Source organism: Populus trichocarpa, chromosome 8 (assembly GCF_000002775.5).
Source record: "Populus trichocarpa isolate Nisqually-1 chromosome 8, P.trichocarpa_v4.1, whole genome shotgun sequence".
Classification (NCBI taxonomy): Eukaryota; Viridiplantae; Streptophyta; class Magnoliopsida; order Malpighiales; family Salicaceae; genus Populus; species Populus trichocarpa.
In genome coordinates this window covers 16,291,825-16,306,007 of record NC_037292.2, presented here as the reverse complement: position 1 = coordinate 16,306,007, position 14,183 = coordinate 16,291,825, and the positions used below count along the sequence as shown (strand labels likewise).

The 14,183-nt window shown below is 34.8% G+C and overlaps 1 protein-coding gene across 3 annotated transcripts; it reads right to left on the bottom strand.

Moving 5' to 3' along the window:
• Positions 1-3,203: 3,203 nt before the first annotated feature.
• LOC18101833 (cullin-1) lies at positions 3,204-11,697 on the bottom strand. 3 transcript variants are annotated; one of them, XM_024606901.2, is made up of 20 exons: positions 11,406-11,689; positions 10,730-10,908; positions 10,501-10,600; positions 9,259-9,444; positions 9,021-9,068; positions 8,734-8,937; positions 8,551-8,628; positions 8,231-8,320; positions 8,053-8,133; positions 7,861-7,923; positions 5,825-5,860; positions 5,662-5,748; positions 5,427-5,576; positions 5,293-5,348; positions 5,072-5,192; positions 4,799-4,960; positions 4,531-4,674; positions 4,188-4,406; positions 3,938-4,105; positions 3,204-3,843 (listed from the first exon to the last, which is right to left on the bottom strand). In XM_024606901.2, exons 2-20 carry the CDS (start codon positions 10,867-10,869, stop codon positions 3,742-3,744), a joined length of 2,235 nt encoding a protein of 744 aa, XP_024462669.1. In that variant the 5' UTR covers positions 10,870-10,908; positions 11,406-11,689; the 3' UTR covers positions 3,204-3,741. The 3 variants fall into 3 exon arrangements, with proteins under 3 accessions (XP_024462669.1, XP_006380173.1, XP_024462670.1); XM_006380111.3 differs by having other exon boundaries at positions 11,476-11,689; XM_024606902.2 differs by lacking the exons at positions 3,204-3,843; positions 3,938-4,105; positions 4,188-4,406; ... (5 more) ...; positions 5,662-5,748; positions 5,825-5,860 and adding an exon at positions 6,701-6,990 and having other exon boundaries at positions 11,476-11,697.
• Positions 11,698-14,183: the final 2,486 nt, after the last annotated feature.

Genomic DNA, 14,183 nt, shown 5'->3' with positions numbered 1-14,183 from the left:
GCATTTCTTGTCCATTGTGCTTGGTTGTGGGAGTGAGAAGCAGCAAGTAGGATGGAAAACTAGAATCAAAACACAGAGTAATGTCACTTTAACTGTTCATATTATATCAGATTCCTTACAGGGAAAGACACTTGCAGTCATGCGGGGAGAACCCAAAGACACTGCAAAGCCATATTTCTGGAAGAATCAAAACACAAAAGGGACAAAACTATCGGTCTTAATTTGTTTAAGGGGATCGGAAAGCATGTTCTCATTGGTGGGAGAGAGGAGAGCCCACATGTATCATGCCATGCATGCTGGTCAGTTGTTAATGTCATAGGTGTGAGGGAGGCACTTAGCAAGCAACTTGCCTCCCCTTATTACTCTATTCATCAGAAAAACATGAGGAAAAGCCTCTGGTAACTCTAGAATGGAAATGATATTTCTTTCCGGGCACCAGAAAATGCATGCAAGAGCAACTAGTTGCTCCAGGCTCAATCTCATCAGATAGAAGTGGAAGGATGTATGGAACAACAACATTTCATAGTTCAGCAAGAAAAGATCGAGCAGAAAGTTTCTTATGCAACCTAGAAGAAATTATCTACATCAGAAAAAGAGAGAAGCCTTCCATGATGACATTTGACAACCAACTATGGAAGAGTAAAAGGGTGCAAGTTCTTGCGTTTTCCAACTGGCCATTACCGTCTGCCATTACCGTTTTCCTGACGCAAGGAAACACACTAAAAGGACGGGTTCCAACAGTAAAGCACTTCAATACCTTCTTTTTTAATCAATTCCACGTCTTAGTTTAGTTGTTTCGTGTGAGGAATGCTGAGGTCGCGAGTTTGAGCATTATGGAAGCATTCATTTTCTAAGATGAACAAAAACGAGCCTTTATATATGTTTTAATCGAGCAACGTATCAATTCCACGCCTTAGCTAAGTTGGTTCCTGGGCGTGGGATGTCAAAGTTTACGAGTTTGAGCATTGGTGGAAGCATGCATTTTGGCCTAACCATTTTTTTTTTTTTCCCTTTTTTCATTTCATTTGTTTTCTTTGGTTTTTTTAGCACTCAAATCTTTTTTACCAGATTAGCTTACTCTGTTTTTAAGTACTATTAAAAAATTTTATCTAAATTTTAATAAATGTTTTTTCAATTATTATATATATGATATGAAAATAATAATAATACTAATAATAAATTGTTCATGAAAATCCAATTCAAATTATCTTTTTTGTTCTTAAAATTTTTAAATAGACTTTAAACATGATTTTATTATATTTATAATTTTTTTTATTAATTAAGGTTAAAAATCTAAAATTAAATAGGAAAACTAATAAACCGATAAAAACAACATTTTCTAAGCTTCATTTGAAGGACTTTTCCAACCTTGATTGTTTATAATGAGTCAAACTATAAAATTAGACTGGTAAAATTTCCCTAAAAATAATTGAGCTCATCGGATAAACAAATATGCTTGTTTTTATCAAATAAATTATTCAGCATGACCAAATCTTTTCATGAATTTTAAATTATCCATTTAGTCTAATATATATATATGTTAAGCTTTAATCGTATTAATCAAAACCTCATGCATCACCTCCCCTTTCTTTCATGATCTCTTCTGCATTAGAGTGATCTCAGCAAAACGGGTCCAAAAGGCATGCGGAAATTCAGTAGCTGCAATAATGATTAGTAGAATGGTGAACACAAGACTAGATGCCAAAAAGAAGAGAGTAGGGCACAGGCAATTCATGGATGGACGCGACTGCTTCCTAATGATTGCTTCTCGATTTGGGAAAGAAAGCAAAGAGAACTGTCGGTTTTGCTCCACTGGTGCCATTCTTGGACGACCCTGTTGCTGCTTTTTGTCCAGATTCCAAAATCTATGTTTGCTTCACGCACATTCATCGGCTCTCCTTGCAACACATCATCTGTGATGAATTTTCTTGTCTTACAAGCTCAACTTAACTGAGAAAAATCCCCTTCCTCCTCTAGATAATTTCAAGCCTCGGACATCTGGCTACAGGCCACAGCTCCAGCTCTCAGCTTAATGCTTATGGGGGTGACAGCAAGCTTCTTCATGCACTCTTCTGGCAAATTCGTCTTCCATGAAGGATCAAACAATCTCCCAAGCAGTTCAAGCATAACTGAGATTTAGAGCAAATGGTAAGCACAGTAAGTCGATCACTTTTCTGGGACATATTTGGCTGGTTCCGTGTTTGCCCACCGAGGTCAGGAAGAAATTTGTCTTATGTTTGATCACATAAAACAAGTCTTTGCCATTTCAAATCAAACCAGTGAAAACGTCATTTCATTTCTCACCATTACATCAAAACCACAAATCTTTCACGTTATTAGAACAAATCTTATTGAAAACAACTTCCATCTTTCCCATTATAGCGTGCAAGATAGACTGCTTAAGATTTCGTTGAACTAGAAATTCCTTTTAGAAACCAGGCTCGAGCATGCACAACTCCAAACTGCTCCGAAGAGCCTACCATGTTGCTTCATGAAAACTCATTCTCTGATTGGATAAACTCTTGCTGAAGACCTCCAGGGCAGAACTGATGCAACACCAACCATCGATTCGCCCATCTACACTAGAGTGCATCGGTTAAACGGATCCTTGCGCTCTTATGTTTGACAAAAACATGCCATTTCATGCTGGCTCAATCCAAAAATTGATTATATAAAGAACGAAAAACTAAATTTCTGAAGCTCTTTTTTATTTAACAAACATCATAACAATCCATAATAAAATCAAGGAGGTGGATTAAGCTATGGGTAATATTGAATGCTTGAATAGATTACTTCATCCCAAGAAAGGGCAAAGAGTTAGAAGGGAGGATGGTTTATCAAGTGGAAGTCAGACAATTTGACAGTAAATTCTCTCATTACTATCTACAGGAGTTACGAAACAGGGTTGTAGGGTTATATCAACCAACATATGATGCTGTGGAGCTGTCATATCCTCTAGCAATCTGGTCTCCAATGAGATGAATGGTATAGAAATTGCATCATGGGCAGTAACCTTTGACAGAGAGACATTAACATGTAGTGGAATATGATGCTTATGGTTTGCTGCTCTAGTAAAAATGATCTTTCGGATACCAATAGAAAAAATAAACCTTCAATAAAATGGGAAAAAGTAATGCCCCCATCAATAACATGACGTGACTTCAAGCAATTCCAAGTTTGATAAAAGTTTAAACAATCTAAAATAGTCGATAACCAACACATCCATCACATAAAATAATGGAAACTCAGAGTTGCTCTTACAGATAATATAAAGAAATGCATAAAATGGCACAGGAAATGTTCACATTCAAAGACAAACCATTCACCTGATAGTTTCTAGATCTGCCATACAAAATGTCTCGTAAATAGAACTAAAATACATTTTTTTCCCCTTCCATCGGAAAAGCAAAGCACAATTAACAAACAACCAAGTCATGCGGTGGACTCAACGTAACAGGGTAAAGCTACACGATGGTCCCATTGGCGCATTGGACCTCATTAGGGAAACAGTTACAATTCTCCAACATGGGATCACAATCTATAGAAGTTGTTCATACCTGGCTCTAGAGGCAAAATATACAAGTGTTCCGGCTCCTGCTTCCAATCAATCACCGAAGAGGCACTCATTAGTTGCATTTATACACACCCGTGCTACTTCAACCTTGTACAGTTGCTCTTTGGTGTGATTTGCAGCAACAAAAGTCACCACTTCATTATTAATGAATGATCAAGCATGCCGCTTTATGCCAAGTATCTGAACAAGTTCGGGTTTTCTTTGTCCCTTTCAAGATAGTCTCGAGTAATCAGATCTTCAATCCGTTTTTTAATTGCCTTGAAATCAGGCTGCAAATCCACATTTCAATTTAACCATTAAGTTCAAACAGAGGAATAAAAAGGAATACAGATCATGAAGAGTAAACTAAATGTCAAAATAAACCTTGAACATGCGGCCCAACTGCTCAACACACTCCATAACCAATTGCTGGTGACCCAAAACTTTGCGACTCTTCATGATGCGCACAATTGAGGCATCAATAGCATACCTTCTATCCTTGTCAACATCTTCAATTACTTTCTTCTTTTCATCTACAGGAGGCAGAGGAATCTGCAAGTTGAGCAGAGAAGAAGGTTCATTAGCATTCACATAAAACAGAAAAGGAACAAGACATTGTAGAAGCTCTCAGCACCTTGATCCTCCTCATTTTGTCAGTAAATTTGGAGTTGAATTCAAAGTGATCAGTAGGAGATATTATTTTTGTATTTGGCTCTTTGTTTAGAATCTTATACTTCGCGCATGACAGCGAGTGGAGCAGTCTAACAACATCATCATCGGTCAAGTTCAATTGAGTCATGATCTCGGAATAACTTAATCTATCTGAGGAGTTAAAAAGTAACAGTGCAGATGCCTATTAAGAAAGAAAAAAAAAAAACAATATTAGAAATAAAGAAACTTATGGAGAACCAGCACTTCTACCCTGCAATCAGAACAAATAATAAGGAAATATGCAGCTAAATTCATTAACATAATACCTGGTAGGTTGTCACAATCAACTCCATGGTTTTTTGTTCAAATTTTCCGATAAGATTACAAGTACCCAAAGAGTATATCCAGGTAAGTTTCCTGTGCTTTGTTTTTATTTGATAAAATTCCCTAAAAACTTCAACACACTTGACCTAAAGCAGCAGCAACAGAAAAAGGTGTGCATTAGTGACTTTGCCAAGATGCTAACCTTGGAAAACCACATATCAACCAAAATGCAATGACCAGTTAAACTAAGGCATAAATTAATGAGTATACCATCTCTGCTGGAAGGTTCAGATCAAAAGACTTGTAACTAGGCCAGAAGCCAGTTGTCAAAACAGTAACTGTCAAGTCAATCCCAGGATTTGCATTTGGGTTATTGCTTAGATACTCCTCAAAACTGGTTTGGTTTTCACGTGCTAATGTCAAATCCGTAACCTAGAAAACAAAATCCAATTACAAGAAAGAATAACAGTTTGCATCCCAATCTTACATGTGTGCATAGCAATATAAACTTCCGACTAGAAGAGATGATTCAAGGCAACTGACCATCCCCTCCATCTTTGAGGTGAATTGCCCACCGCATTGCTGTTTCAGCTTTGTCAAAATGCTTCTCTCATGGTCGTCATTTGCACTCTTATCAAAAAGAAGCCGCCGAGCAAGTTTTTTCCTGCCAGAAACCATGCAGCAAAAATAATCCTCTGAGTTAAAAACTTCTCCATATAATGTTCAATTAAAGAAGCTATACACCAGAAGATGACATTACTCACCTATAAAATTCTGCAAACAGGTCCTTGTCGCTAATATAAGCAAGCAGCTTGACCACCTATGAATCAAGTAAATTCAATTATGAAGTTATATAATAACATGAGCAACACAACCAGGCAATAAAAGCACAACAGACCTTCTCCAGTGTTTCCTCAATGGCCTCATCACTCAGTTTCTCACTCCCACCTTTCTTAAGAATGTTATCGCAAAAGGTTGCTAGTAATTCTGCACTTGAACTTCCAGCAACACCCTTGTTGCAAAAGACCTCAAAAGCTTCCTTGAGGGCCTAAAGAAGGACAAGATTCAGACACAAAAGACCAAGAAGGATATGTTTGACCTTAGAATGTCCGAAATAAATGTTCTGCACAAACCTTGTGGAAGAGAGTGTGGTTCTGGAAACAATCATTGACATATGCCAGATATTTGTCATGCAGCTCAATCACCTTCCTGACAAAAACCTGAAGGCCAATAAAATCAGCTTCAATCCATTTCAACATTGCAGTCAATATTTGCATTTAGAATTGGAAAACTCACCTGTTCTTGCAAACCAACCACATCCTTTTTATCTGCCTGTTAAAAAAAATAGCAGAAAGCTGGCATGAGAATTACATGAAAAAAAAAAATGAGCATTCCCAAAATACTATGCATGTTTGTGAGAGTAATGTGGCATGCAACCAATTTTGTAAAAAGCTCATTGATATTGCAAAATTTGTGTTCTGCTGTTTGAAAATGATCAGATAATCCCAACTAACCAAAACAGACCTGAACCACATGCTTGACTGATTTCTTAGCCTAAAATAAACTCATAAAGACCCTTTAACTCCCAGGTAGTAGAAACTAAAAAATAGCTGCATTAATCAACACCAGCTGTCTCAGAGGCAAGTAGGACAAATTCAGGCCATCTCTAAGTGAAGAATAAAATTTGTGTTGTTTTCAAGATAGATCACAGACCATCTCATTAACCTTAGGCAAGTTCAGAAACCATGATGCCAGGTTTTTAACCCGGATGAATTCATCTATGGTGCACCAGAGAGCACCTATCCTCAAAATAGCCCCTTGCTATTGGTAACAGTCTTTAGACCCTTACTCCGCTTATCTCTCAAAAGAAGTTGCTTGGAGGGCCGTGCAGGGAGGTGTGGTTATTTTCATACATTTCTCCTTTCCTTACTGCTTCCTTCATTCTGTGGTTTTGAGTCTCTCAAAAAATTGGATCGGTTGGGCTTGACTACTGGAGCCCCCGGAGTGAAGAAGGAGGCACCGAACATAGCAGAAATGTCTCAAAGAGACTGGGGGAGCTCTACCTTGACTCCAACAGCTATCCTTGACGTAAGCCATCTAGTTACATTTTTTATGCAGTATCAAGTAAGCCAGAAAGCACTCTAGTCAAAGTCTAGAATATCCAATTCAAAAGCCCTCAGTAACTGTTGTGGCTTTGCATCAAAGCAGTTAGGTGAAAGGCAGTGGATGCATGGTCTCCATGTTTATTAAGGGTAAAAAGGGATAGAAAGTGGCCTCAAACACTTTGTGTCCCCGAAAAGATCCATAAAATTAACTGAGGGTCCCAGCAACAACAGCTTCGATTAATCTATAAGCTTTGGGCTACCATCTTCAGGACTATTCAGCAATGTTCAATGGCAGAGATATCGTCATCAGTCTGATAGATCATTCATTTCAGTATTGATGGTCTGTCTTCCTACTTTCTGGCATATTGTAAAGACAAGAAGAACCAGCAATGATTCAAGATTAGCACACACTCATTCAAGGATAATATGCCAGGGTAATCAGATACCCAACAAGTATCCAAGGAACTATGACTAGGGTATGTAATTAAAGATGCAGAGCAGAAGAAACTTTAGATCCTTAAGCTTGCCAAGGTTATTTTGCTAGCCTTGCTCTTTTTCTAAAGAATGATATCATTGCTATGAATAGTGAGCAAAATATTTAGAAATTGACAATGTTCCTAATTCTTAGCAAACTACAATGGTGCAAAAGCAAGCACCAGTTTGTCTTGGAGGCTGATGAGTTAGGGCCAGTGGGTGGCAGAGTTGGATGATGTGATAGAATTGGATTCTGATATTATTAAGACTTTCACCAATTTTTGGAACTTGAATTTGCTTTTCTTCATGCATTCCACAGCAAAGTGTCATATTCGCATTAGATAAGCCAGGACAGCTGATTTTCAAATTCAATTTAAAAGCAAAGCCAAAAAGGGGTAGCTAATTATTGACAACTGCATTAGGCAAAACCAGCACATATTGTATGTCTTACCATCCTCATTATAGCCATTATTATAGAAAAAAACTACTCACCAAATGAAATCTAAAGTTCACCTAAAATCACCAGACTATTAGTGAGAGATTTATGCAAGCTGTTCAAAGTTTATTTAAAGAGCATAACAAACAATCTTAGACACCAAACTGCACAGATTGTGAACTAAGAGAAAAACTGGATTTTTATCTCTAATTTTTATTGGGTGGGAGGGGCAATAAAATACAGATAAGAGAAAAGAATTTCACCAGAAGCCATATTAAGTAATTTGCAAATGTAAGAATAGTCATTAAAAGACCTACCTTCTTATTGCTTGCTGCATCTTCAGCCTGTTTGACCAAAGCTGTACCTTCAGCAGTGACATGCTGCATTATGAAACGGAAACCATCTTAGAGCAGAGGAAAAAAGAAAGGGAGGAAAAAGAAAAGACAGGATCAACAAATGCTTATTTCAGATTGCCCAAGGAAAAGAAATATTAATGCACGCCTACCAACCTGCTTAAATATACCAGAAACAGGATCTAAGCCTCGAGGTATTTTAGAAAAGAGCCTGAACATTCTTGATAAATCCTCCACCTAAAACAGCATGAAACAAAGAAAGAAAGCAGCAACTTTTAATTAATTTGGAATTGCTCTTAGGAGAAAAACAGTTAAACAAATGTATTAAGAATACCTTGTCATCTCTAAGCAAAGCATGGCATCCAGAGTGCTCTTTTTCAAGCAGTTGGGTGGCATATACAGACAACAACTCATGTTGAACTTTCTGCAGAGAAGAACATACATCTTCTAATACAGCAATAAGATTTCAAAAAGAATAAAAACAAGAGCAGCACTTTAAGTTGGGCCTAAAACCATGCAACACAGCTGTGCTTGCACCCCTGAACTGAAATCCCATTTTACAAGGTTTTCTAGTATTTCGTGTGACAATACCATCACTAATAAGCAACTAACTACCCAAAAACATAAATTCACAACATGCAATCAACTACAAACCTCAAGCAATTTTGGCTCACTACTGGAATGCAAGTAATGAGAAACCCTATCTTTCTCCCGTTTTAGACACTCCTCAGCCTGGAATCACCAACAAGATGCATAAGATACTATTTGCACAAAAGACCATTTCAGGGGGGGGGGGGATTCTTTTTAACTCATTAACAGAATACATATCCTGTTTACCTTTAGCATGTAATCTGGACAAGAATCATCAAGGATCCAGTTTGATGCCTTCCGAGAATAATAAGCAGCTGTATCTTTAAGCATCGCTGCTTCAAAGTCATTTTCATAGTAATCCATCTGTCCCATTCCAATTTCAACAAATATATCTAAAACATTCTTCAATAAAGCTCTGTCAATCTGCTCTCCTTCACGCTCTTGATCAATCTGATTAGGAAAATCATGCTAACTAACTTGTCCATGGGTTAAAAAAAAAAACCATACATTTAGGAGAAACAATGTGACCCTACCAGAGAAATTACAGCATCCCTCACTTTCCCATTCAGTTCCTGGTACACCTGGAGTCAAAAGACATGATCCATAAAGTTACATTACGATGTGTCTTTTTGAAAGGGGATCATCAAGTCAAACAGAATAAAATGTAGTTTCAATTGGGACAATGGCTCAAGAAGCAATGGAAAGAAAATATTTCCTTTGTCAACACAGAATACAGAAAAAAACATACAATAGCACTCAGCCATGACATACCAGATCACGGAAGCAAGTAAGTCCAACTTCATTAAGTGGTGGAAGTGACCTCCGGGCAATGAAATAGCGGTCAAGGTAATGGAAGAAACGAGAAAGCCACCGAACCATGACTTTATGGTTTGCCCACCTTTTAACTAGCTCTCTTAACATAAACTCATCATGCTTCTCCCTTAACGATGGCAATACCTGAACCAGAAAAAAGATAATTAATTTGTGAGAGATTGAGAGGAACTCATTAGCAAAAACACAGCAGATTATTACATCTTTAATATAATCAAAAGAAAAATAAGACCAATCCATTATACATCTACATGTATTGTGTTGACGTAAACAATTACCAGTGGTGGTAACGGAGGTTGAAAAGGTATTATCTTCTGGTAAAGGAAGGTTCCATCAACATTTTAGTAATCCATATGGAGGAATCTTAAGTTTGAAACAGAAGGAAGACCAAAAGAATAGAAGGGGGACATCATTATGGTGTTCAAAATGTGCATAAGAAGATTTCTCACTCTCCCAACCTACCTACCTAATGTACATAACATATCATTATCCCCTTTTGAAAAGGGAGGTTATTTTGCTCAAGAGTATCAAAAGATGGAAAGGCGTAACATGTGTTTTTGGAAAGGGATAGAAAGTTCAGATGACCTTCTTAAAGTAAGGGTATTACATCAACCTGGCTCACTTTTGAATCAAATCCAAAACTGATTCCCATGAACGCATAGACCCACCCAACCCAAACGCACAACTAGCCAGGGGGATTGAATTTAAGATGCCTGATTTCTGAGCCACTGCTTCACCTGCGTTTTTCTAGTCCATGATCATGAAAAACATCACAGTTTCAAGAAGCAGTTATGTTTTCCAACCATGTCATTCGGCATGACATAACATAAAAGACACGGTTGATTCACCAAGATATTTCAACTCCAGCAATAGGAGATGCTATCAATAATTGGTAGACTACACTAGCATTTAAAAATAAATATTTCCATAAAAACCATCCATTAAAAACCATAAATAGCAACTTCTCAACCCCCAGGCCATATGGTATTTGACATGAAAGCATATGCCAAGCGAACAAAGTTTTCAAAGCTGTAAAAACTAGACTTGTAGTTTCTTGGTCAAGAGGCAGACAACAGAAACAAGTTGACATTTCTTCTTGGTGAGAATTAAGTTTGATTCTAAACATGAAGAACAAATTTATGAGCAGACATAATTCTGCAATTTTGATTATACGCTCCTCACCGTTGAAGTAATGTATTCTTCAAAAGACTCCCGGTATTTGTCGTATAGCTGCTGGGAATAATCATGAGGGGGCTTCTGCGTACACATGTTGTAAATGGTTCTGCAAACAAAATGAACGAAATAACAACATCATCATCAACAACAACCAAAAAAAAAAACAAGTCAAAACACACGCTAATTCACACAGGTAAACATCAGCAAAAACAAAATGTGGCATAAAAGCGTTTACGTGTATAGCATCATGTAGTCCTCGGAGCTGAACTGCGGCTCTTGCAACCCTTCTAGGATGTTCTTCAGCTTAGTAATTCCCTTTTGCATAAACTCCCATCCTTGTTCAAGATCAATAGTCTTCCGCTCATTTATCGCCATACTTCCAAAACCTCAATTCCAAAATCCGAATACCAATACCTGCAGAATTACAACAAACAAATCATATATCTCATTTCACATCTTAACACAAAACCACAATATATTCTACGAAAAACAACAAAACATAAAACACTTAGCAAGCAATTAAATTCACCCAAGTTTATAAGCAAATAATCAATATCCAGCCACAACAAGCTGGAAATCAATCTCATCAGGAATGAAAATAAAAACCCTAATTTTATTTTCAACAAACAAGAAATCCCACAAAAAAAATTCACAACCCCTGAACCAAAATGTCTGTAAAAAAATCCCCCTTTTGACGCAAAACCCTAATTCTCCAGAGCAAGACCAAAAACAAACTAACTATAAAACTAAAACCCAGTTCGATTCACGATCAGAGAAACTACCCTAACACTAAAAGTCTTAATTTTTCACACATTTCAAGCGAATCCTAAGAATTCCAAAATCAGAGCCTTCAAACATAAACTATCAACAAAATTGATTAGAGGGGAAAAAAGGCAATCCATTTAACGTACAGTAACGATCAAAGAAAAGAGATCGAGAGAATTAACCCCAAATCGATCGATTGAAAGAGAAGAAAAGGACCTGATTTTAATTTATTTTTTCAATTTTTTGAACGAAGTCATAGAAGAAAAAGAAAATCGTGGACAGAAGAGGAAGAGGGAGAGGTCGGATTCCGACAGGGCATTGATTTAAGGAAAGGTTGGTGAGAGAGATATATTATTATGTGTTGTGTGTGGTGGCCTTGTTTTGTTCCATTCAGTTCTTGGATCCTCCCATTTTCTTCTCTTAATTATTCACTTACACCTTGTTTGTTTGGCGGAGTTGATTATTTTCCAAAGAAATGTTTGGTAGTGTCATTTTAGATGAAAAAAATACTTCGTAGTTATATCATGAATTGAAAATTATTTACTAATGTTTTACTTTTTAAGTTTATTAAAAGTATAAGATCTAATAAATAAATAAAAAATTAAAGATGGATGAAATTAAAAAATATTTATATTTTATAAATTATTTTAAATAAAATAAATAATAAAAAAAACAAATTTAAAAAAAAAACAAATTAAAGAATTGTTTTGAAAATTTGAATAGATTAAAAAGGAAAGATAAAAAAAAATTGGTTGTGTCATATCAAAAATTGATATACAACATGTACTATCCAAGAAGGAAGATGTCGCTGAGATTATTATAATAACATCAAAGAATGAAACCTTTGGACATAATACACAATCTAATGATTGGTGTGTCTAACGCACGCGCAAATTATTTTTTATTTTTATATTATATTTTATATTTATAAAAATGCTAGATTTTCTCTCCGTCAACTTGATTATTACTAAGAAGCTAATATAGAAATACGATAAAACCCTTGAACCCCAATTTAACAAATTTTGATTTTAAAAGTAATTTAGTCATCTCACTTTATTTTATTTTTTAATTGAAAATCACTTTTATTGATCAACTTTTTTAAAATTAAACAAACATGAAAAAATAGAAGATAATTTACGAAAAAAGTGTTTTACATGAAACAAATGCTCCATTGGTAAGTATTACATCTGATATGGCGTAAGGTATGGTTAATGGATTGGTCAAATTAATCCAAAAAAATTAAAACAATATTATTTAAAAAAAAAATATTGTTTTTAACCGAGTTGATTGAAATACAAGTTGATCAATTAGATTAAACTAGGTCAACTCTTGAATATATTTTTTATGCGGGAGGGTCAAGTCTCAAGTCGACCAACTTGAGTGATTCAATTAGTCCTTTTTTGAAGAAAAAAAAGGGTATGAGTTTGTTTGTGTGAAATTGAAGCCCACTTGTGTCACTGTGACTTGTGATTTTTGTGTAACAAAGAAAGTTGCAAGATTAAGTTTTTATTTGATATTATGGTAATAGTTGTTTTTCAAATTATTTTTTGGATTGAAAATATATTAAGATATTTTTATTTTTAAAAATTTATTTTTAACATTAACATATTAAAATGATCCAAAAATACCAAAAAATAATTTTAAATAAAAAAACTCAATTAAAAAAAAAACATTGTTTCTACTGTAAAAATAAGCATACCAACAAGATATGCAAGTTAAAAGAAGTTATTAATGAAGACGACTATCCATTCAACCCTTGTAAGAATTTATTAATGACAATTGGGGATAAAAAATAGTGCAAAGTCAAAGTCATAAATGAAGTAGGTTAATAAAAAAAAATTAAAAATTAAAATAATATTGTTTTGATAGTTTTTTAAGTTAATTTAGGTTCTAATCTTGTTTTGACGGATAAAATAATATCCAGTTTTTAAAAAAAATTAACCAACCTGACCTAAAAAGCAGGTCAATCAAGTACTAGATCAATGTAATATATCGGGTTGGGATAAAATAATATCAAGTTTAAATAATTTTTTTTTAACTAATTGGTGTAAAAGGCAAGTTAATTAAGTTCTAGATCAATGTACTATATTGAATTGGGATTAATAACTATACTGAAAATAGGATCATGAATCTAGAATTTTTTATCTAAGACATGGTATGATTTGAGTTTGAGATGATCTAAAAATTTTAGATCAAAGAGGTCAAACAAATGCATTTGATCTCATGAGTCAATCGTTGTATAAAGTTTCAAGTTTATAAAATCCTTTATATATTATTATAATAAATAAAAAGGTAATTTCGAGTCTTTTAAGTTTTCATTGGTTCCCAAATTTAAATGGCAAGATAAGAAAAATGAAAAACCAAACTAAACCGATCATTTATTTTTCTTTCTTGCCATTCTTGAAAGAAAGCAAAAATAGTCTCAAAACTTCACCGATTAAAATTTGTATTCTATCATGTTATTGTTGTATATTGGTCGAGATTTTTTACATTTTTAGTAGTTTTGTTTTGTATATATGAATAATTTGCCAAAATATGTGTGTTTTTCCTAATATTTCTTTTTACCATGTTATCCTAATATAGTTATTGTCAAACATATATATAAAAAATGACACTAAAATGTACGTGTATTTGTGAAAATTATTCCTTCTTATGTTATTTTTTTTTAAGATATAATTTTCTAATAACAATGATATCTTATGTTATGGCCAAAAGATGTGCTCTTGTTTTTTTATTTTTTTATTCAAGTGTGTTTACTTTTATTTCTTCTATTTGATTATTTGAACTTTAATTTTATTTCATAATAAAATGGTTCCTTTATAATATGTTGATGTATAGGTCAATCATGCTTGAACTTTCTCTCTTTAATTCTATTTTGAGTGTTTTTTTTATTTATTTATTAAGTTTGTGTGCTTTATTCTCAA